The sequence below is a fragment of the Hemiscyllium ocellatum genome, chromosome 1 (assembly GCF_020745735.1).
Source record: "Hemiscyllium ocellatum isolate sHemOce1 chromosome 1, sHemOce1.pat.X.cur, whole genome shotgun sequence".
Classification (NCBI taxonomy): domain Eukaryota; kingdom Metazoa; phylum Chordata; class Chondrichthyes; order Orectolobiformes; family Hemiscylliidae; genus Hemiscyllium; species Hemiscyllium ocellatum.
The window spans coordinates 130,106,329-130,129,880 of record NC_083401.1 but is presented as its reverse complement, the minus strand read 5'-3'; the positions used below and the strand labels follow the sequence as shown (position 1 = coordinate 130,129,880).

The following is a 23,552-nucleotide window of genomic DNA, read 5'->3' as shown; positions in this document are numbered from 1 at the left end:
ATTGTTTCCAGGTCCTCACCTGCCTTTATCTCTTTGTCAATTACTGACATGTTATTAGTATCCTCCACGGTGAAGAGCAACACAAAATACCAGTTCAATGCCTTGTCTATTTCATTGTATCCCATAACTAAATGCTCCTTCTCATCCCCAAGACCTACTCTTGTAGCCACTGTGTTTATGTGGCAAGTCCAGTTGAGTTTCTAGTTAGTGCTAACTCCTAGGATGTTGGTAGTAGCTGACCAGAATTGTTCAGGGACCTCGAAGTGAAGGAGCCATTGGAAAGTAGTGACCATAATACAATAAACTTCAATCTGCAATTTGAAAAGGAGAGGGTACAATCGGAAGTGACAATATTTCTGTTGAATAAAGGGAACTATGGAGCTATGAGGAAGGAGCTGGCCAAAGTTCAATGGTGCAATACCTTAGCAGGGATGACAGTGGAGGAATAATGGTGGACATTTCTGTGTATAATGCGGAAGATGCAGGATCAGTTCATTCCAAAAAGGAAGAAAGATCCTAGGAGGAGGCATGGGATGCTGTGGCTGACGAGGGAAGTTAAGAAAAATATAAAGTTAAAAGAGAAAAAGTATAACATAGCAAAGATAAGTGGGAAAACGGAGGACTGGGAAGCTTTAAAGAACAACAGAGGATTACTAAGAAGGAAATACGCAGAGAAAAAATGAGGTACGAAGGTAAACTGGCCAGAAATATAAAGGAGGATAGTAAAAGCTTTTTTAGGTATGTGAAAGGCAAAAAAATGGTTAAGACTAAAATTGGGCCCTTGAAGACAGAAACAGGGGAATATATTACCGGGAACAAAGAAATGGCAGAAGAATTGAATTGTAACTTCAGATCTATGTTCACTGGGGAAGACACGAGCAATCTCCCTGGGGTAACAGTGGCTGAAGGACCTGCACTTGAGGGAATTTATATTTGCCAGGAATTGGTGGTTGGAGAGACTGTTAGGTCTGAAGGTTGATAAGTCCCCGGGGCCTGATGGTCTACATCCCACGGTACTGAAGGAGGTGGCTCGAGAAATCGTGGATGCGTTGGTGATTATTTTCCAGAGTTCGATAGATTCGGGGTCAGTTCCTGAGGATTGGAGGGTGGCTAATGTAGTGCCACTTTTTAAGAAAGGTGGGAAAGAGAAAGCAGGAAATTATAGACCAGTTAGTCTGACCTCAGTGGTGGGAAAGATGCTGGAGTCTATTATAAAGGATGAAATTACGACACATCTGGATAGTAGTAACAGGATAGGTCAGAGTCAGCATGGATTTATGAAGGGGAAATCATGCTTGACTACCTTCTGGAATTTTTTGAGATGTAACTCTGAAGATGGACGAGGGAGATCCAGTAGATGTAATGTACCTGGACTTTCAGAAAGCTTTTGATAAAGTCCCACATAGGAGGTTAGTGAGCAAAATTAGGGTGCATGGTATTAGGGGCAAAGTACTAACTTGGATTGAAAGTTGGTTGGCTGACAGGAAACAAAGAGTAGTGATAAACGGCTCCATTTCGGAATGGCAGGCAGTGACCAGTGTGGTACCGCAGGGATCAGTGCTGTAACCACAGCTTTTTACAATATATGTAATGATATAGAAGATGGTATCAGTAATAACATTAGCAAATTTGCTGATGATACAAAGCTGGGTGGCAGGGTGAAATGTGAGGAGGATGTTAGGAGATTACAGGGTGACCTGGACAGGTTAGGTGAGTGGTCAGATGCATGGCAGATGCAGTTTAATGTGGATAAATGTATGGTTATCCACTTTGGTGGCAAGAACAGGAAGGTAGATTACTACCTAAATGGAATCAGTTTAGGTAAAGGGGCTGTACAAAGAGATCTGGGTGTTCTTGTGCACCAGTCAATGAAGGTAAGCATGCAGATACAGCAGGTAGTGAAGAAGGCTAATAGCATGCTGGCCTTCATAACAAGAGGGATCGAGTATAGAAGCGAAAAGGTTCTTCTGCAGCTGTACAGGGCCCTGGTGAGACCACACCTGGAGTACTGTGTGCAGTTCTGGCCTCCAAATTTGAGGAAAGACATTCTGGCTATTGAAGGAGTGCAGCGTAGTTTCATGAGGATAATTCCTGGAATGGCGGGATTACCTTACGCTGAAAGACAGGAGCAACTGGGCTTGTATACCCTTGGGTTTAGAAGACTGAGAGGGGATCTGATTGAGACATATAAGATTATTAAAGGATTGGACGCTCTGGAGGCAGGAAACATGTTTCCGCGGATGGGTGAGTGCTGAACCAGAGGACACAGCTTAAAAATACGGGGTAGACCACTTAGGACAGAGATGAGGAGAAACTTCTTCACCCAAAGAATGGTGGCTGTGTGGAATGCCCTGCCCCAGAGGGCAGTGGAGGCCTAGTCTCTGGATTCATTTAAGGAAGAGTTGGTTAGAGCTCTCAAAGATAGTGAAATTAAGGGTTATGGAGATAAGGCAGGAACAGGATACTGATTAAGGATGATCAGCCATGATCATATTGAATGGTGGTGCAGGCTCGAAGGGCAGAATGGCCTACTCCTGCGCCTATTGTCTGTTGACTCAGTGATGATGATAACGTTTGAATGTCAAATGGTGGTGGTTTGATTATCTCTTATTGGTATTAGTCATAGCCTGATACTTGCGTGGCGCGAATGTTACCACATATCAGCCCAAGCCTGGATCTTGTCCATATCTTGTTGCTTTTGAATATGGACTGCTTCAATGTCTAAGGAGTTGGAAATGGTGCTGAACATTGTGCAATCATTGGTGAACATCCCCATTTCTGATGTTATGATTTAGGGAAAGTCATTGATGGAGCAGCTGAAAACGGCTGGGCTTAGAATATGACTCTGAGGAGCACTTGTAAAGATGTCCTGGGTCTGACGTGATTGACTCCAACAACTAAATCATTTTTCTATAGGTATGACTGCAACCAGTGGAGAGATTTCCCCTGATTCTCATTGATTCCAGTTGTGCTAGGGATCCTCGACACCACACTCAGTCAAATGGGACCTTGATTCAGCTGTCACTCTCAACTCACCTCTGGAATTGAGATATTTTGTCCATGTATGAACCAAAACTGTAATGAGATCAGGAGCTGATTAGCCCTGGCAGAACCCAAACTGTGCGACACTGAGCAGGTAGTTGCTGAGCAGATGCTAGGGATCAGAATTGAAAAATGTGGTGCTGGGAAAGCACAGAAGATCAGGCAGCATTCGAGGAGCAGGAGAATCGTGTTTCAGGCATAAACCCTTCTTCAGAAATGCCAGCGAGAACGTGGGAAGGGGGTAAGAGATAAATAGGAGGGTGAATGTGGGGGGGGAAGGTAGCTTCGGGGGAGCTCGGTTGGAGGGAAGGATGGAGTGGATAGATGGGAGGGAAGTTGAACAGGTAGTATAGTTCAAGAGGGTGGTGCCAGGTTGGAGTTTTGGATCTGGGATCAGGTTTGGGAGATGAGGAAACTGGTGAAGTTGACATCGATGCTGTGTGGTTGAGGGTCCCAAGATGCACAATGAGATGTTCTTCCTCTTGATGTTGTTTGACTTGGATTTAGCAGTGGAGGAGGCCCAGGACTTGTATGTCCTTGGCACAGTAGGAGAGTGAGTTGGCCACAGGACGATGGGGGTTTTTTGTTCCAGTGATGTTCCCTGAAATGTTCCGTGAGTTGGCATCCTGTCTCCCTGATGTAGATGAGACCACATTGAGAGCAACAGACACAGTAGATGAGGTGTTTGGATGTGCAGGAAAATCTCTGCCGGATGTGGGAGGATCCTTTGGGGCCTTGGACAAAGATGAGGGGGCAGGTGTGGATGCAGGTTTTACATCTCTCGCGGTGGCGGGGGAAGGTGTCAGGAGTGGAGGGTGGTTTGGTGGGGGGCATGGCCCTAGGGAGGGAGTCATGGAGGGAATGGTTTCTGCGGAATGCTGATAGGGATGGGGAGGGAAATATATCTCTAGTGGTGGGGTCCCCCCTCCCCACCCCACCCCCCCACCCCACCCTCCACCCCCCACCACCCCCACCTCAACACCTCCATCCAAGGCCCCAAAGGATCTTTCCACATCCGAAAGATATTTTCCTGCACATTCAAACACCTCATCTACTGTGTCTGTTGCTCATGAGGTGGTCTCCTCTGCACTTGGAAGACAGGCCACCAACTTATGGAAACGTTTCAGGGAACATCTCTGGGACGCACTCACCAAACAACACCAATATCCTGTGGCTGCCCACTTCACTTCAACTCCCCTCCCACTCAGCCAAGGACATGCCTCCACCACCAAATTCAAGCCACTCAGTGCCTGGAGGACGAACGCCTCATCTTCCTCCAAACACACAGCATCAACATCGACTTCACCAATTTCCTTATCTCCCCTCGCCCCACCTCATCCTAGATACAACCCTCGGAACTTGGCACCACCCTCTTGAACTGTCCTAACTGTCCATCCTCCTTCCCACCTATCTGCTCCACCCTCCACTCTGACCTATCACCATGAGCCTCCACCTACATCTATCTATCACCTTCCCAGCTACCTCACCCCTCACTCCTCTCCCTCCCCCCCCCCACCCCATACCCACACTCCTATTTATCTCTCAGCTGCCCACCCCCCACCGCCACATTTCTGATGAAGGGGTTGTGCCTGAAACATTGATTCTCCTGCTCCACGATGCTACCTGACATGCTGTGCTTTTCCAGCACCACACTTTTTGATGTTGAGCAGATGCACTTTAATATACTGTTGATACCGTCCATCACGTTTTTCATACAGGAAGGCACTGAGCAATTTTCCACATTGTTGGGTAGCTGCTAGTGTTCTCGCTTTATTGGAATTTTTAACTAGGAGAGCGGCTATACAGCGTTTTATTACTTTTGCTGGAATGTTGTTCGGGCACATTGCCTTGTCAGTATCCAGTGCCTCCAAACGTTTCTTGATATCACATGGAATAAATTGAACTGGGTGAAGATTAGTATGATGCTGCAAATGCTACAGCCTTAACGTTTTCATTGATGTGTTGGGCTCTTCCAAGGATTGGTGATATTTATGGAGTTGCCTCCTCCAGTGAGTTGTTTAATGGTCCACTAGCATTCACAGTTGCATGTGGTTGGACTGCAGAGCGTAGATCTGATCCATTGGTGTGTTGGATCACTTAGCTCCATCTGTCATTTGCTGCCTTTTGCTGTTTGGCACTCGAGCATTTTATTTGATACCTTCACTACGTCAACACTTTGTTTTTAGGTATGCCTGCTCCTAGCATGCCCTTTTTGCCATTATCTGTTGAACCAGAGTTGGTCCCCTGGCCTGATGGTAATAGTATGTAATAACACTGTTTCCTTGAGTTGAAAGTGGCTTTTTGCCCTTTTACGTCAGGAAAGAATTCTTGTTCATTTTTTTGTTTTTTTTTCCCTTGCCAGTTATTCCTGTTTAACTTCTACCCATTCATACAACGTTTTCTTCAACCACATCAAAGAGGTGAGTCTATCTCCAATATTACTAATTTGTAAAAGTGCCATTTAATATATTTACATGTGTTCCTTCTATATCCCCTTTGTAGATGTGACCAAAATCCTTCTCTATGCAGCACAAGCCAGTCATCAGCTTGTTCCACCAGAGGTAATGGTCAAAAATCTAAAATATTTCCTCTTCAGATCAACAGATGTTAAGGCACAGAATGTGTTGAACTCATCAAAGTTGTGAATGCATCATCCTGTTGTTTAGCCAAAGTTTTATGGAACTCTTCCTTAAAATACTCCATCGCCTTCTCATCTGTTTCAGTCTCCATCTGAAGAGGGCAACTGCTTAGTGAGCTTTGCCACTAACCAGGACTATCTTTGGACTCTGAGCATTTGTTGATATATCCTCCTTTTTAGGGGCTGGTAGTTTTTACTATGTCAGTGAACCTTTTGGATCCTTCTAAAGTGAACATAGGGTCGGTACCCACATATCAAGATAATTACCTCCCTTGCTGCCCACTTCTCACCTTGATGACAGTTTGCATTATGCCAGGAACTTACTTTTGCTCTTACTAAACATTTGCATTAGATAATATGCTGCACCAAGTCCACCCTTCCAACTTGGAAGTCAACAAATTGCAGCTTTTAGGATCTGTTTATGTATGTTTTAGAGAGAAAGAAAACCATTCCTCTGCTGAAGTAATCTTATGCTAAACATGACAATTAGCAATTAGTGTTTCTCGACCAAGGCTAAGGTTCTGAGCATGTGGGTTTAAATCTTGCCATGGCAGGTGGTGAAATTTGAATTCAGTAAAAATCTGAACTTAAGATGCCAGCTTAATGAATACCATGCCATCACTTTTTTTATGATTATCATTAAAAAAAAGTCCAGCTTTGTCAGTTTTAAGTCATTACCCTGGTGAGTTGACACTCCCCAATGACGATAACACAGTCTGCTGAGGGGTATAGACAGGTTAAGCAAGTGGAAAAAAACTTGGAAAATGTGAGGGGATATACTTTGACAGAATGGACAGAACAGTTGAATGTTATTTAAATGACAATGACCATAGAAAGCTACAGAACAGAGGGATTTGGAACACTTTGTCCATGAATCACAAAAAGCTAGCATGCAAGTTTAGCAGGTAATGGGAAAAACAAATGGAATGTTTGTCTTTATTTCAATAGGAATTAACTATAAAAGTAGGGAACTTTAGCTAAAACACTGTTCAAGGCTCAAGTTACACCACAACTTGAATACTTTTAATGGTTTTGGAACCCTTATCTGAGGGAAGGTGTACTGATATTGGAAGCCAGGAAAGGTTCTCAGTGCTGACACCAGGTATGGAGGTGCTGTCTTATGCAGAGAGGTTAAGTGTGTGCTCATTGAAATTTAGAAAAATGAGGATCGACCTTAAACATGCAAGATTCTTAGGAGACTTGATGAGGTAGATGCTAAAACGTTGTTTTCCCCTTGTGCAAAGTCTTGGACCAGAGGACATAATCGCAGAATAAGGTTAAAGATAAAGATGAGGAACAATTTCTTCACTCTGTGGAATTCTTTAACGTAGCTGGCTGTCAAGGCTGGGTCATTAAATATATTCAAGGATAAGAAAGACAGATATTTAATCAGTAAAAGAATCAAGAGTTATGTAAAAATTCAGGCAAGTGGAGTTGAGGATTATCAGATCAGATGCAATCTCACTGAATGATAAAGCAGACTCGATGGGCTGAATGGCCTACTCCTATGTCTTAAGTCTTACAAGGCATTTGCCCTTTTTGTCAGTCTGTCAATGTCCTTCTAAAGTCTGCTACGATCATCATTACTGCTTACTGTTCCCTAACTCCCAGGTGGCATGGTGGCTCAGTGGTTTGAGCTGTTGCCTCACAGCGCCAAGGACTCAGGTTCAATTCCAGACTTGGGTGACTGTTTGTGTGGAGTTTGTACAGTTTCTCTGTGTATTCATAGCTTTCCGCTGGATGTTCCGATTTCCTCCCACAGTCCAATGCTAAATTGCCCTGTACAGGTAGTTCTTTAATGTGATGGCTGCTTTCTTGTGTAACCCCACATTATAGAAAAATCACGCTTTTGAAACAGCGCTAAAAGTTTTGACGATATAATCGTGTTACAGCCAACATGTTTTAAAAGTTCGCACTTTAAAGCCAGTGTCACCAATTCATCAATCACATTGCAGTGAATTTGCGTTAACCAAACACACGTTATAGCAGCGCGACCTGTAGTGTCCAGGGATTTGCAGGGTAGGTGGGTTAACCATGGTAAATACGAGGATTGGTGGGATTCTCTTTGCAGGGTTGGTGCAGACTCGATGGCTTCTTTCCACACTGTGTAGGTATTCTATGATTCTACTACCTTATCAAGATTCAGTTTTTAATTTTAGCATGAGATAAATTTTTCTTGAGCAGAATTATTACTGGACACAGGTCAGTAACATGTGGAATCTTATCGCCACCTTCTCAAGGGCAAGTGTCTTTGAGAGATGTATTTTGTCCTGGTTTCTTTTAAGAGAGAGATTTAATGCAAGGTGCTCAGCAGTCTGTGGTAGCGTAAACATCTTGAGGCCTTGGGTTTCTTTACAAGTTGGAACAACAGAAAGCAGCCTGGATGGCATTCACAGACCAGGATTTCTAGCTTTTAGATTCAGAAGAAGCTGCTGGAGCTTTGAAGAAGTAGAAGTTGTTTTCCTCCTCCTTTCAGTTACAGCTAGGAACTGGGGTTTCTCTTCCTACATGTGAGGAAATCTGATTTTGAATTTGTCTTTTTCCCACGGCATGCATTTAGGGGATGTTACTACATTGGAACAGTTAATTAGTAACAGTTATGAATTATTCTGTTCAGTTTTCCGTTTGAGTTAAGTTATTCTAAGTTCTTCTTTCTTTTGTATTTTAACTACAGTGGTTTTCCTAATGGCGAGTAGTTCCACTACTCAAATTGCATCTGGAATACAGCACTTTACATTTGCCTTTAAAATAAGAAAAAGTTAGGATCTCGGCTGCCTTAAAATATTTTGAGGGGGTCTGGTCTGGTCCATAACACCAAGAATGGGCGATAAATGCTGGCCAGCCAGTGATGCCCATGTCCCATGAGTGAATGAAACAAATGTGGTTAGGTCACAGATCAGGCAGGATTTCTTTGACTGGTGAAACAGGCTCAGTTGACTAATTGGCCTACTTCTGTTGGCTTAAGTTTTGTTTAATTGGTAAAATTTCAAATTTTTATTCTCCATAGCTCATTCCATGTCATTTATTTAAAAATGCTTAATCACAGATTTTTCTGTGTATCTGTTTTCAGTCAGAACAACAATTATTCACCACTACTCAGTCTCCTAACCCTTTGCTCATTACTGCTGTTTCTTTTTTTGTGACAAGTCTGTTAAGTGATATTTCCTACACTATTAACCCTCTCGGCTGATTAATTAAAATCCTCAGGCAGGTTAGTCAGATGTGATTTGCCTTTTAAAAAGTCAGTCTTGGTTGTCCCTTCATAACTTGTACGTCTTCGAAGTGAGAATTAAATTGATCCTAGGCACTTGTCCCGATTAGTTGAAGAATGCAACAAATTTTGTGAGCATTACTCTGATTAAAATGCTTTAATATTTGTATTATTTGGTTTTCTAGATTATCCAAACAATGGTGATGACGATAGCAAACAACTTTGTTACAGATCGAAATTCTGGTGAAGTTATGACAGTTGGGTGTGTATAACAAGTAATAACTTCCTAATTCTTTTGTCAGATATGTGTTTAATGCAAATGATCCCTCTTTTTTTACTGTGCCATTAAATGCTAAAATAGTAATTTGCTCCATTTATAAATAAGCTGATAACTTAGTGGATAAATGTTTTTCCTACTGTGATACCGAGTGGAACAGATCAAAAAGTCCCAACCAGTCTTTAATCCCGGTTTGCTGAAATTATCTGAAAGAGCATTTGGAGTATCATTAAGCCCAATAACGTGAGTTTGGGGTGGGTTGAATCTATTCATTGTGGCTGCTTCTGATCTCTGGTGAGGTCACAATTGGGCAAAACTATGATATTTTCCGAGTAGACTGCCCAGCTTTGTTGTTTTAGCTTGCTGACTTCAAGGGTGTCCCATTTTAATTTCCGTAAGACGTTGTTGTTACCAAAGGGAAAGTAGTGATATATTTGCTGAAAAACAATTTATGTCCAGCAACAGAAATGATGGTGACTAAATCAGCAAAATACAGAATGATCAGGATTCTCAAGATTGACAAAATAGATGGCTTTATAGTCTCACTCTGCTCCAGGGACCTTGTTTGAAAACGTACGGATTAGTGGTCTAGCACCTTAAAACAAATCTATTCACCAACAGGATTAACACCATCAAAGAAGTAAGTGCGCGATGTCCACTTGCCATCACAGAAGATCTGCTCCAGGACCTTGCTCAGTACAAGACACACAAAGATAAAAGTGAGTGGGCAGAATCATGCATTTAATTTTGCTGCATAATGGTAGTCCTAAAATAGTCAGCAATGGCTTTGGAAGAGAAGAAGCAACAGCATTTTAAAATCATTTTGTGTCCATAACAATGTGTGACTTTGATGTGTTCTAACATATCACTTTTAATACTTGGTAATTCTTCACTGGCACAACTGACAGGTGAGAGAATATAAGACCTATGTGTCACATCATATGTTATCAATTTATTGTTCTGTTAATGTTGTCAACTAAGATGTTTCTGCTGAGTAAATACTTGGGTGGGTTCGTGGAAATGTTGCGTGTGAGACTGCAGGCATTCTGGTCACATTCTGATCTCAGCCCCACTCAGTGTCATAAGTCATCACCCTGACTTTATGGTCAAAGGAACTGCCTGTTAGCAGCCTGTTCTGATTGTCCAATTAAGAATGCAAGCTGAGCTCTGGAAGCAGAAAGGCTAATAAAAGCCTGTCCATCGAGAAGGAACTGCAACCTGCTGAGACACAGGGTGAAAAGAGAGGATGCACAGAGATGGAGGTGTCTTCACAGCATTTTTTGTTAATAAACTTCTGAACAAATGATTACAGCTGCCAGACTACTACTATGAAGGGGGGCACGTCTTGACAGGGCACAGGGGACTTCCTCCATGCCCAAACAGTCACCTTTAATAATGGCCCAGAGGGGGGGAAGGTGCAGGAACATTCTAGGTTCACCTGCTTTTGCTCACGCTTTGTGAGGGCTTCCAAAATCCAGTCACTGGCTCTGCAGTTTCTGGAGAGTCCCTTTTTGTTTATTTGGTGACAGAATTTGAGCTCACTAAGGTGAGGGATATAAATCCTGGAAACATTTATTTCACATGCCAAGTCATCAGATGCTGCTGGATCTAGTCCAACCTGTGCTGATTTCACAATATGGCAATCTATACCTGCCCCATTTCACATGTCAATTTTTCTTTTAAAATTCATTTTCTAGTTGATTGTCAACAGATCATATCGGGAGTAATGCCCTGATTTGGATATTTGATCCCAGATGACTGATATTCAAGGTGCATTCTCTGAAGTTTTGTTTGCCAACATTTTGGAAATTTGCATTTGTGATTTCGTGAATGTGTGAGGGTGCATAATTGAGTAGATTGGGGATTTGTTCTGATGAGTGTCTTAAGATATTTTCTCTCCCCTAGATGTAATGATGTCAGCCAGATCCTTGATTCACCTTTTCAGAACAATGAACCCTCAGATGTTGCACAAGAAAGACAGGGTAAGTTGTTTTGACATGAAGACTTTGGCAAGGATACAGAAAAGATTTAGTGGAATCTTTCCAGTAATGAGGGATTATTACTACATGGGAATGAATAGAGAGGACTGCGAGAAAATTTGGTAGAAGTGTTTAAAACTGAAGGATTCTGAAAGTATAAAGAGGAACTGTTTCCAGTAGCTGATCAGAGACTGTAGATTTAAGATGACTGGCAAAAGAAGGAGGTAAAATCAGGAAGTTTTTTTTAACGTGGTTATTTTTAAAATTTGGAATGCCAGGTTCAATAGTAACATTCTAAACGAAATTAGATAAATACTTGGAGGACAAAAAACTTGCAGGAATGTCAACAGCAGTTTTTATGTGTCTGGTACATATTTTTAATGTAATAACATGTCGCAAGACGCTACACGGAAACATTGAAAAACAGCTAGCCACTTCGAGAGGTTACAACAGATTACCAAAACCCTAATCAAGGAGATACATTTTTAATGTGTCTTTATAGAGTAAAGGTAGAAATGTGGGGAGGTTTACAGAGGGAATTTGAGAGCTCAGGACCCCAGAGAATTGAAGACATGACAGCAGAGGTGGAACTATTGAAATAAAGAGTCATAGAGACAGACCTTTCGGTCCAACCCGTCTATGCCGACCAGGTATCCCACTCAATCTAGTTCCACCTGATAGCACCCGGCCCATATCCATCCAAACCCTTACTATTCATACACCCATCCAAATGTCTCTTAAATGTTGCAGTTGTACTAGCCTTTACCACATCCTCTGGCAACTCATTCCATACACGTACCACCCTCTCTGTGAAAACGTTGACCCTTAGGTCTCTTTTGTATCTTTTCCCTCTCACCCTAAACCTATGCCCTCTAGTTCTGGACTCCTCACCCCAGGGAAACGACATTGTTTATTTATCCTATCCATGCCCCTCATGATTTTATAAACCTCTATAAGGTCACCCCTCAGCCTGTGACGCTCCAGAGAAAACCACCTCAGCCTGTTCAGCCTCTCCCTATAGCTAATATCCTCTAACCCTGTAATATCCTTGTAAGTCTTTTCTGAACCCTTTCAAGTTTCACAACATCTTTCCGATAGGAAGGAGACCAGAAGATGCCAGAGTTAGAGGAGTGCTGTTATCCAGAAGGATTGTGGGGTTGTAGATTAAAGCAATGGGGAAGATTAAGCAAGAGAGACTTGTCAGCAAGGATGGGAATTTTAAAATCAATGCATTGTTTACTGAGGGGCGACATATGTTAGCACGTGGTATTTGGTGTGAGTTAAGATGTGGGCAAAAGAGCTTTAGATGACCTCAAGTTTTAAAAACCACAACTGGAATGTTATTTGAAGACCAGTTAAGCTGAGGTAGCAGTGGAGTAGCAGATCATGTGAAACCAGAAATAGCCTTGAAGATGATATGGATTGGTGGTTAAAATGTCACGTCTAGGGGCAAATATGCCCAAAGACTGTGAACAGTCTAATTCAGCCTCACAGCTACCAAGGAGAGAGAAGTGGAGTTGATGTACCATGGAATTTATGGCACAGAGCAAAGGTAATGGCTTCAGTCTTCACCAGTATTTAATTGGAGGAAATTTCTTATTCAGTATTGAATACCAGATGAGCAGTCTGGCACATTTAAAGATATTGGAGAGGTTCTGGTCATTGGTGAGATGAAAGACCAATAGACCAAATAGCCTACTGTGTGCTGATATATTATTGCAGTGTGTGGAGACAGTCTCTCGGACTGAGTCATAACTTACTGTATGGTTGTGAACTTAACTTTTCTTTTAGCTGCAAGCTGACTTTAAAGTCCGCTAAACTTTATGTTGCCAATGTCTTTAGCTTCCAAGCAGATAATCAGCATTAGTTGTTCTAGCCAATCCAGAGACTAATCTAAGCAGCAGAGCTCTGGCACAGGGGTCTGCCCTACTTCACCAAGCAAGCTCCAAGGTGAAAGTCAGATGATCTAATGAGGAACTTTGGTTCTAAAACAATTAAACCAATTAAGATCACTCTGTCATGATATCCATACCAAGATTTAAGGTGCCATGAGCACCTGCAAGATGCAGTGTATCTTTTATGCGGAAAATGTTGCCTCGTCAATTCTATATATTGCTCTGATCTTTGTCCAGCACAATGCCAAGGGAAAAGACAGACCAAGACACCAAAATTTGCAAACGCTTTATTTTCTTTCCTATTTAATAATTTTATGTGTACAAGGAAAACTTGCTTGACATTGTTTTCGAACTGGAAATGTATATTTTTGATAGGGCAAACCTACAGAAGCCTCAAGGGAAGCCAAATGCCATGAATATGGTGAACTAGATGCGAAAGACTACATTCCTGGTGCAGAAGTGCTGGAAGAGGAAGGTGAAGGAGATGATGGTAAGTCTTTCCTATCTTATCCAGCATTCATCTGACGTTACTAATTGCCACCAGATGCTGTCACTATGTCTAACTAGTTCAGGATGTGAAGCTGTCTGGTCATGAATATCTCCGTGCTCTTCTATATTGTTTGGTGAATTTCTATGCAACTGTATAACTGAAGAAAAGCTACCCAGTCTGTATTTTCCAAGGCAAACTGGAACAATGTGATATAATAGTAGTAATCAGGCTTTTAAATGGTATTATCAATGGGGTTATCAACCTTCCATTATATGGCCTCTTTTAATATTGAGAAAAGGCCTAAGGTATTTCACAGAGGAAGATTTGGGCAGAAATTGCATGCCAGACTTGGAGGAAGTTGGAATTGATCATCAAAGGTTTGGTCAAAGAGGTGACGTTGAGAGAAGGTGGTAAATGAGAGGAAGTTGAACAGTCAGAAGGGACAAAATGTGGTTGAAGAAGGCGACATCACTTGGGGGTGGGGGGGGGGGGGGGAGCGGTTTATGATACCATTGTTGGAGATTTTCTAGCTGTATGTTATTGAATGGATAAGTGTGGCAATGAAAGGAGAGGATTGCACTGAAGTGGCCTGTAGAAGGAAGAGGGCAATATCACCAGTTGTGTCAAAGGCTGTACAAAGATTGAAAAGAGAAGGTACATTACAGCAAAGAATATAATAATTAACCAAAACAGGTAGGCTGCAGGATGGGCAAGGTGTTATGGACAGATAACTTTAAAGGTTGAGGAGGAGTGTGTCAATATATGGGGTATGAAATTCTCAGTAATGGAATGAGAAGGTCGAGGGAAAGGATGGGTAGCCATAAAATTGCAAAGGAGAGCAACTCAACAAGAAGATGCCAGCTCAAAGGGGAGGTGATGGCCCAGTAGTATTTACTGTTAATCCAGAGACCTAGATAATGTACTGGGGACCCAGGTTCAAATCCTGCCACAGCAGAAAACATCTTGAATTAAGAGTCTAGAGTCTAATGATGACCATAAGCCTATTGATGGTTGTTGAAAAAACCCATCTGGTTCAGTTATGTCCTTTCAGGAAGGAAACTGCCATTCTTACCTGGTCTGGCTTAATTGTGACTCCAGACCCATAGCAATGTAGTTGACTCTTAACCGCCTCTGGGCATTTAGTGGTGGGCAATAAATGCTGGCCGAGCCAGTGACGCCTTGACCCCGTGAATGAATAATAAAAAAAGTTTTGCTTTCATTGCCTTTTGAGGAAGAGAATTCCAAAGATTCATGACCCACTGAAAAAAAAGTACCTGTATGCTACAATTCATGTACTAGGATACCCACATTGCTCTGCATTTCAAAGCTCTGCAATTCCTCATCATTTGGATAATATACATTTTTAAAATTCTTTTGACCTATTTGGAGAATTTCACATTTTTCCACATTATACTCCATTTGTCAATCTTTGCTCACTAACTTCACCTAATTTTACCCCTTTGTACCCTCTACGTCTTCACAGCTTATTTTCCTACCTCCTTTTGAGTCATCAGCAAGTTCAGTAACATACCTTGGGTCCTTTTATTCAAATCAATTGCATAAATTCTGAAATCAACACTGATACTGTGGCGCATCACTGGATGTGCCCCATCCCGCTGATTAGAAAATGACTCATATATGCCTACTCTGTGCTTCCTGTTAGCTAGCTAATCTTCAATTCATGCCAGTACACTACCCCAGTATGAATTTTGCTTTTCCACGATGACATTATCATCTTATCAAGATGTTCCTTTATTGTGAAGAAAGATGTCAAGTAATTGATGGTATTTCCTTATTCCCTGGCATCATTTCTTCTGCCCCAGTCTACTTCCTTCTCTTTTTTTCTGGTGGAAGCTCTTGCAGTATTCATTTTCTTTTTTGGTAGTTTACTGTTGTATTTTATTTTCTCCTTTTTTAGTTATAGCAATGTTTTGGTCTTGTAGATGGATGGGAGAGTGCAAGTTCAGATGAGGAGGGTGATGATGAAGATGAGGAAGGGTGGATTGATGTTCATCATTCTTCAGATGAAGAGCAGCAGAAAAAGATGGTGAGCAGGAAGTTTTCCTCACAAACCTGTTCTGATTTGATTTATTGTCAGATACAAGGTTTTGAAATAAACCTCTGGCTGGTTAATTCGCTTATGTTGGATTGTTTTCAACACAGTTTTGTGTTTCAAAAGGCCGAGAAGATGAGTTGTCTACCTCCAGAAGCACGGAAAGTCAAAGCTGCAATCATCAGTGCCAGCCGAGTACTAACACAGGAAGATTTTAAGAAAATCCGTCTGGCCCAAATCGCTAAAGAAATTGATGCTGCCCCAGGCAAAAGTCAAAAAAGAAAAATTGATGAGGATGACAGTGATGAAAGCGGGTACATTTTACTTTACATTATGACTCTGGCAATCAGATGAAGTCTAGGAGATTGTGTTGAATATGCAACTGTACTAAATTTACTTAAATATCCTTTGCTTTTGTGATAACAGAACGCCGTTGTTTCACGCATCAAGTTTATATTATATAATCACTCTGGTTCAGTGTAATTAGTCTGTGCCACAAGAAATTCCCACATTCCTTACAATTTAGAGGACTTCACTTTTATTTGAAAACTTTTTATTATCTGAACATACTATGCTATAAACACCCTTCAGTTAAAATGTCACCTTATCCTGATTGCTTCATTGATTGCTACATTGCTGCCAATCTTGCCTCTTTCCTACCTTGTCCACTAACCACCCCAGGTCAGTTGCTTCATCAATTCCCAGTGCAGGAGGGACATTCATCACTATGGTAGCGAGCATTTTAAACTGCCAAGGAGACACTGAAACAGTAAGCAGTGACTTATACTCAGTGCTGTGAGCTGAGAGTTGTATTTAAGATAACGGCTGTGATGTGTGCCAAGGCGAAGGTTTACATGACCTGGCGAGATTATGTGAATGAACACACAGCATGTTAAGTGCAAAAACACTGGACCAGGTTTATCAATCAGAACAATACTGCCAAGCTTAATGAAAACTGAAAATTTAATGTCATGCTGAGTATACATGCCTGACAACTTAAAACTTGTTTTCAATATGCTGGAAATAGAATGAAATGGCCTCTTTGTAACCATAGTAATCATATGCCGTTTGTAAAATAGCCTAGATCAGAGTGTATAAGTCAATTCTTGAAGCCTCTAAGCCCTTCCAAAAATGGGGTTGACATATACAACAAGTATATATTTATAAAACCCCTTCAAGTAAAATCAATTTAACGTTTTATTCAATTAATTCTACAAGGATTCCTTTAACTATGGTCATAGTGCTTTAAAAACTGTTAAATACGTTATCTTTGACACCTGACGCAGAGCTAATTGAATTCAGTCTAAGTCAGTTTGGTTATGGAATCATAACCCACTCTGAATCAGATTTGGCATTTTCTTGTTTCAGAAAGTTTGAAGTCTACAGGTGGTCACTGAGTTACCTTGATCTTCTGCAACACCATTCAATTTTTTAATTTGATTTGGTCTATCAACTGCATTTATATCAATTGTATTTCTGGTGGTGATGTAACTATTTCATCAGTCTTTGAGGACCAATGGCAACCATATGCTGCTTAAGTGACTTCACCCTGTTCTCATGCTGTAATTGGTCTTTGGGATCTTCATTTGGGCACATTCGTTCATCTTTCATTCTTCTAGTTTTTCACTGGAATCCCAACACCAAATTCCCTCAATGTGGTACAAGTATTTGGCAAATTAGCAAATGTAACAACTTTTAACTTGAAACCAGCTTTGTAATTCGTTATGGTCCATGTCGCTGTGTTAAACATGGCATATCATCTAGTCATCACTCCACATTTACTACTTGATCCCATTCACTAACTTGTAAGGTGGATAAAACATGCATTTCTGAAATTAAGTATTGAGGCCATCTACTCATGCAAATGGAGCACTTTTTAACACAAAACCGCCTTTTGATGGATCTAAACTTGGTGCTGCAAAAGGTAGGTTGATATTCTGTGCCATGTTTATTTCTACACAACGATCTACCATAATTAATTCACCTATCTTAGTTCTTTCATCAAATATCTATTTAAATGTTCCTGAATTGACATTGGAACAAGGCAGATCTTTGGTAGTAAGTCAGCTATGGGGCAGTGGTAGTATCTAATTCACTCCAAGTTCTCCCAGCCATTTGTTATAGACAGCTATTTTGATGCTCCCTGAAACCATTGAGTGCTTTGTGATTGATCATTGCCTTCCCCTTCCAGGGAATCTGTCTTTTCAGTTTTCAACATTTAATTGTAAAATTTTTGTATTTTCAGAGGAGAGCAGCTTTCACTGCGAAATATAGAACGTCTCCATAAAAAACCTAAATCAGACAAAGAAACTCGATTAGCAACAGCAAAGGTAAGAAATCGTTGCTAAATATTCTGTGACACAGTTTTGCTTTATTCTCATATTTTTGTCTTAAAAATAATATGAGCACTTTTCTCCTTTGATGATGTTTTGCTACTTACCCCCGGACTGTAAATCTCTTGGAGATTATTCTTGATTTTTAGTTAAATATCTACATCTTAACATTGTTGGATGTCTCCAGTCAAAGGAGCACAAAGTTGCAGCAAAATATAGATTTGACAATTTTAAAAGACACATTTGACAAATTGGTTAATTTCTGTTTCCTTTAACTGGGCATTAAAGACATTGAAAAATGTGCATTTTTGAGGAATTGGTCTCCTTTCAGTTCCACCAAAACTTAATCAGTGACAAATTCTTGTGTATTGAAAATAATCTGGTTTGCATGTGGAGAAATGTCATTTTTGTAATTTTATCCCATTTCTGTTGTTATGTAAGCTTTTAACATATTTGTGTGTTATTCAGCCATAAACCTCTATGGCAGTATTTGTTTAGGAGCTCAACTGAAATTGACCATTAATCTTCCTTTCCCTATCCTGCTGAACTGTCTACTTCCAACAAGTACCTTAACAGGTGGCGCGCTGGCTCAGTGGTTAGCACTGCTGCCTCACTGCGCCAGGGACCCAGGTTTGATTCCAGCCTTGGGTAACTGTCTGTGTGGAGTTTGCACGTTCTCCCCATGTCTGCATGGGTTTTGTCCGGGTGCTCTAGTTTCCTCCCACAGTCCAAAGATGTACAGGTCAGGTGAATTGGCCGTGCTAAATTGCCCATAGTTTTAGATGCAGTAGTCAGAAGGAAATTGGCTGAGTTACTCTTCGGAGGGTTGGTGCGGACTTGTTGGACCGAAGGGAATCTATTAAAAATAAATAAACAGGCTGACTCAGAATTTCCATTGTATAAAATGCTATACAGACTCTATTCTCCAAATCATTTAATAGTGAACAGAGTTAATTTTATGCATTTTTGATTCCCTATCTGCTGCCCCACCCTGTTTTATTTGTTCTTCTTTCCTAACATCGGGAGCTTCTGTCTGTGCAACTCCATAGGTAATGGCAACTCTCTGCTGCTTCGCAAAGCTAGGCTTTCTTGCATGAGCCTTGATTATGTGATAATGGCTCTTTGGCTGTCCAGAGCATCACAGTTGCCCACTGCCTAAGTGTATGTTTTCATCTGCACCAAATTCAAGAATTGATAAGAGAGAATATGCATTTTTATGATACATTTCAAGCCATCATGGATATCCTAGAGCATTTCCCAGCAGTAAATCAATTCAGAGGTCATGTCTGTGAAAATGACGTAATGTTACAACATAGAAAGAGGCCACTGAATTAATCAAGTCTTACTTTTACTGGTAAGGTCCTGGGATAATGTTGCAGCTGTACAGAACATTGGTTAAGTCACTTTTGGAATACTGTATGCAATTCTGGTCTTCCTGCTGTGGGAAGGATGGTGTGAAGCTTGAAAGGGTTCAGAAATGATGTTGACAGGGTTGGAGGGGTTGAGCCAAAGGGAGAAGCTGAACAGGCTGGAGCTGTTTTCCCTGGAGCGTCGGAGCCTGAGGCGTGACCTTGTAGAGTTTCATAAACTCATGTGAGACACGGAGAGGGTAAATAGACAAGTTTTTTCCTTGAGGGCAAAGGTTTAAGGTGAGAGGGGAAAGATTTAAAAGGAACCTAAGGCAGAACTTTTTCATGAAGAGTGTGGTGTGCGTATGGAATGAGCTGCCAGAGGAAGTGGTGGATGTTGTACAATTACAGAATTTAAAAAGCATCTGGATGAGTATATGAATAGACAGGAGTTAGAAGGATATGGGCCAAATGCTGCCATATGGGACTAGATTTATGTAGGATATATGGTCAGCATGGATGAGTTGGACTGAAGGGTCTGCTTCAATATCTCTATGACTGTATAATTCCACCAGTTGGCAACAGTTTCTGTTATAAGACACAACATTCCAGATTCAAGCCCACTCCCGAGACTTGTGCACAAAAATGTAGAGTGGCAGTCCAGTGCAGGACAGAGAAAATGCTACAGTGTTGGAAGTGCTGTCTTTCAGATGAAATGTTAAATTAAGGCTTTGTGTGTCCTTTTCAGCAGAGATAAAAGATTCAGCAAATTGGTTAATTTGTGTTTCATTTAACGGGCAGTTAAGACATTGGAAAGTATTATGATGAAGCTACTCCTTTAGCAAGGTTATGTTGTCCTTGCCTTTTTTTCAGTGAGGCCATAAAAGCAGTGATTAGGAAAGGTCTATGTTTGATGGGTTTTAGGGTCAGTTTGATTATAGCTAATAGATATTGCCGCAGTAAAAAGGGTTTCAAGTTTAAAAAAAAACACTTGTACAATGAAAGGGGAGTGGCCAATTCTCCCAGTTCAGTTTTTCCCTAGTTTAGTTTGGTTTTAGCAGTCTGGCTGTTAACTGAAAGCAGTCAGTCAGTTTCGAAACTGCTGGTCCAAGAAACAGCTGCATGTAAGAAAGTGTTCCATGCTAAATCTCTCTGCCATCTCTCTCGCTCTCACTCTTGCTCTCGCTCTGCCATCTCTCGCTCTCTCTCTCTACCATCTCTCTCTCTGCCATCGCTCTGTCTCTCTCTCTCTCTCTCTCCTTCTTGTAATACCCTGTGTTTGATTTTACGTTTTTGTGCTAAGGGGGTTTATGGGGATTGTTGCAAGTATTTGGAACAGCATCATTAAACTGGGTGATCTATTGAGTTTTCAAATAGGTTAAGTTATTCAGTATTGTTTTCTTTTGTTTGTGTTTCATTCAGTAATCTTGTAAATAAATTCTGTTTTATTTAAAACTGGTTTGACCAGCTGCATCATTCCTGGAATATGTGCTTTACACCTGCTTAAAACAAGTAGCCAAGTGGTCCGGGCTACTTTACTAAAATGTTTTGAGGGGGTCTGGCCTGGTCCATAACACAGTGCATTTTTGAGGAATTGTACTATTTCAAGGAAGAGCACAAAATTGATCCTGGCACAATATTTAGCTTCCAATCAACATCTCAAAACATGTTTCCTGGTTGAGATCATAGTTTGTGCACAAGTTGGCTGTTGCATTAACTCCGCTACAACGGTAGCAACACCTCCAAAAGCACTTTATCGGCTATACATGAGAGGAGCCTGAGCTGTGCTTTACAAAGCAGTTAACTATAACAAAGTGCTTTGGTCTTTGATTAATTGATTAATCACACTTCCTAGTACCCGATTGAAATGGGTTTCTGTAGCTACTCCTTTAACAACTCCAATTTACAGTAATGTTGCCAGGCTGGATCCTGTGGAACCTAACTTTATGAAAAATTCTCATCTTTTGGTGGGAAGCCTCTTGTAGCCATACGTACAAATTAGGAATAAGGCATTTGGACCCTTGAGCCTGCTCCATCATTAAATAAAATCATGGCTGATTGATTGAAACCTGAACTCCACATTCACACCAATCACCTCCAATCACCTTTAGCCCCCTTGTTTACCAAGAATCCAGTCACCTCTGCCTTACTATTACTTTGACAACATATCGTCAAAACTCTTACCCCTATGATTTGTGTGATATGTGTTGTAAGTGGTCTTTCTCTGCTGATTTGGATGCTCTGTTCCTCGTCTGCTTCAATTCATTTTTTTTTTAACAAAAAACTGCCAGGCAGGAAGATCTGAGAGAAATGAATACGTGAGAAAAAGAATCAAGTTGAATCCTTATGCAAGCACAACCAACCAGGATAAGAAAAAGAAGAAGAACTTTATGATGATGAGATACAGTCGTAATGTGAGATCAAAAGGCAAACGGTCGTTCAGGGAAAAGCAGGTAATTGATTATCCTTGGGTTACAATCGGAAAATACTAGAAACTCACAAGAGGCCATCGGCGGAAAATGCTCATCAGAATGGGTATTTGATGGAGCTGAATAGTATTTAAAAAGGCATCACAGCATGTGGAAAGGGTCAGTAAAAACAACATCACAAAATGCAAGGAAGTGGTTGTTTTCAGAGTGCTTTTGGTTAAATAGCAGAACTGATATCAAATTGATTCTTCAATGTTAACTATCTTATTATATGAACGTTCTGATATGAACTGCAACACAGTTGACCCAACATGAGACAGGACAATTCTCGTACTTGTTTTAAGGAATGAAGCTGTACAGCAGGAAGTAGTATCTGTATAATGGAGATTATAATTCAACTTGATTTTGAGCATTTGTGAAAAATGAGAATGGTAGGTCGAGTAAAGTTTGAAATTTGAGAAAGTTGGGAAGCGGTAGCAAAATGGTTGGTGTCAGTACGCTGAGGATCCCCAGGGATTAGGGGTTCAAATCCCACCGTGACCCACAGCTGCTACATCAAAAAAATCAGCTGGTAGTGTTTGTGACCAATGTCAGTTATCGTTAAAAGCCTTGGATACCGCAAGTTCATATCTGAATACTTTGCTAAAGTACACTTTATAGGCGGCACAGTGGCTTAGTGGTTAGCTCTGCTGCTTCACAGTAGCAGGGACCCGGGTTCGATTCCAACCTCAGGTGACTCTGTCTGTGTGGAGCTTGCACGTTCTCCCCGTGTCTGCGTGGGTTTCCTCTGGGTGCTCCAGTTTCTTCCCACAATCGAAAGATGTGCAGGTTAAGTGAATTGGTCATGTTACATTGTCCATAGTGTTCAAGGATGTGGAGGTTAGGTGCATTAGTCAGAGGTAGGTATAGGGCAGGGGAATGGGTCTGGGTGGGTTACTCTTCGGAGGGTCAGTGTGGACTTGTTCGGCTGAAGGGTCTGTTCCCACACTGTAGGGATTCTTAAAAAAAATTCTACAAAGCTGAGATGTGCTGTGTCAATAGTAAACATTAAACAGTTAATTACATCAGTGTCTGTGTACTTAAGTTGATTTCTTTTGACAGATTGCTCTGCGGGATGCTCTCTTGAAGCGAAAAAAACACTCGAAATGAATCCAGAAAATTTAGGACACTTCCGGAATTGTATTATTTCCAATCAAAATATACATGTTACAACGGAAACAAAATCTCTCACGATGGAGAATAATTCTGAAGCCTTGAATATATTCTGTTTCTTAATACAGAATTTTTGTACTATAATTGATCTGTAAAATAAAATAACTTTAAAATCACAACTTCTTGCAAAAGAAATGCAGTATCTACCAAAGTGACTCCATTCACCTTTGAACCCACTTCTACCCAGATTGTTCATTTTAAAGCCTCTATTAGTCATTACCGACCAAATGTAAAATGTGTCAGTGTTAACTTTCCAGCAGGTTTCTAGTGACCACTTAAATGTTGTGGTCAATCTTAATAAGTGAGTCTTCTCACTTCGAGAGACCACAGGGCGCTAAATGCGGTGAAGGTCATATTAGTGTAGTTTTGTAACTTTGAGGTTATAATGGAGGCGTGTTAGGCCAGACCAGAGGAAGCTTACTCTTCATATCTGAGCTTGATTGATCACCAATTGCCTGAAAAGCAAAAGTGTTATATTTTCCAAAACTAACACTACATCATGATGAAGGCAAAATAAAGATTGGGATTTCTGCAGTGTAGGCCAAGGCAAGGATACAGATTTAGGACGTCAGCCAGTTGCCTTATTCGGAAATTTGAAGGTCTTGATAACAACTTTGGCAGTTGCTGTCCAATGTTTGGGTGCT

At 41.0% G+C, this 23,552-nt stretch overlaps 1 protein-coding gene across 1 annotated transcript in view; it reads left to right on the top strand.

Moving 5' to 3' along the window:
* Positions 1–23,027, top strand: part of sdad1 (SDA1 domain containing 1) — a 61,639-nt gene extending 38,612 nt beyond the window's left edge. Inside the window, exons 11-21 of the mRNA XM_060831972.1 lie at positions 5,405–5,462; positions 5,545–5,603; positions 9,077–9,153; positions 9,790–9,887; positions 11,074–11,150; positions 13,418–13,532; positions 15,476–15,579; positions 15,712–15,899; positions 17,831–17,915; positions 21,559–21,720; positions 22,798–23,027. Of these exons, the coding sequence (XP_060687955.1) occupies positions 5,405–5,462; positions 5,545–5,603; positions 9,077–9,153; positions 9,790–9,887; positions 11,074–11,150; positions 13,418–13,532; positions 15,476–15,579; positions 15,712–15,899; positions 17,831–17,915; positions 21,559–21,720; positions 22,798–22,845 (1,071 nt within the window). The 3' untranslated portion in view covers positions 22,846–23,027. The remainder of the gene's footprint in view (positions 1–5,404; positions 5,463–5,544; positions 5,604–9,076; positions 9,154–9,789; positions 9,888–11,073; positions 11,151–13,417; positions 13,533–15,475; positions 15,580–15,711; positions 15,900–17,830; positions 17,916–21,558; positions 21,721–22,797) is intronic.
* The last annotated feature ends 525 nt before the right edge of the window (positions 23,028–23,552 follow it).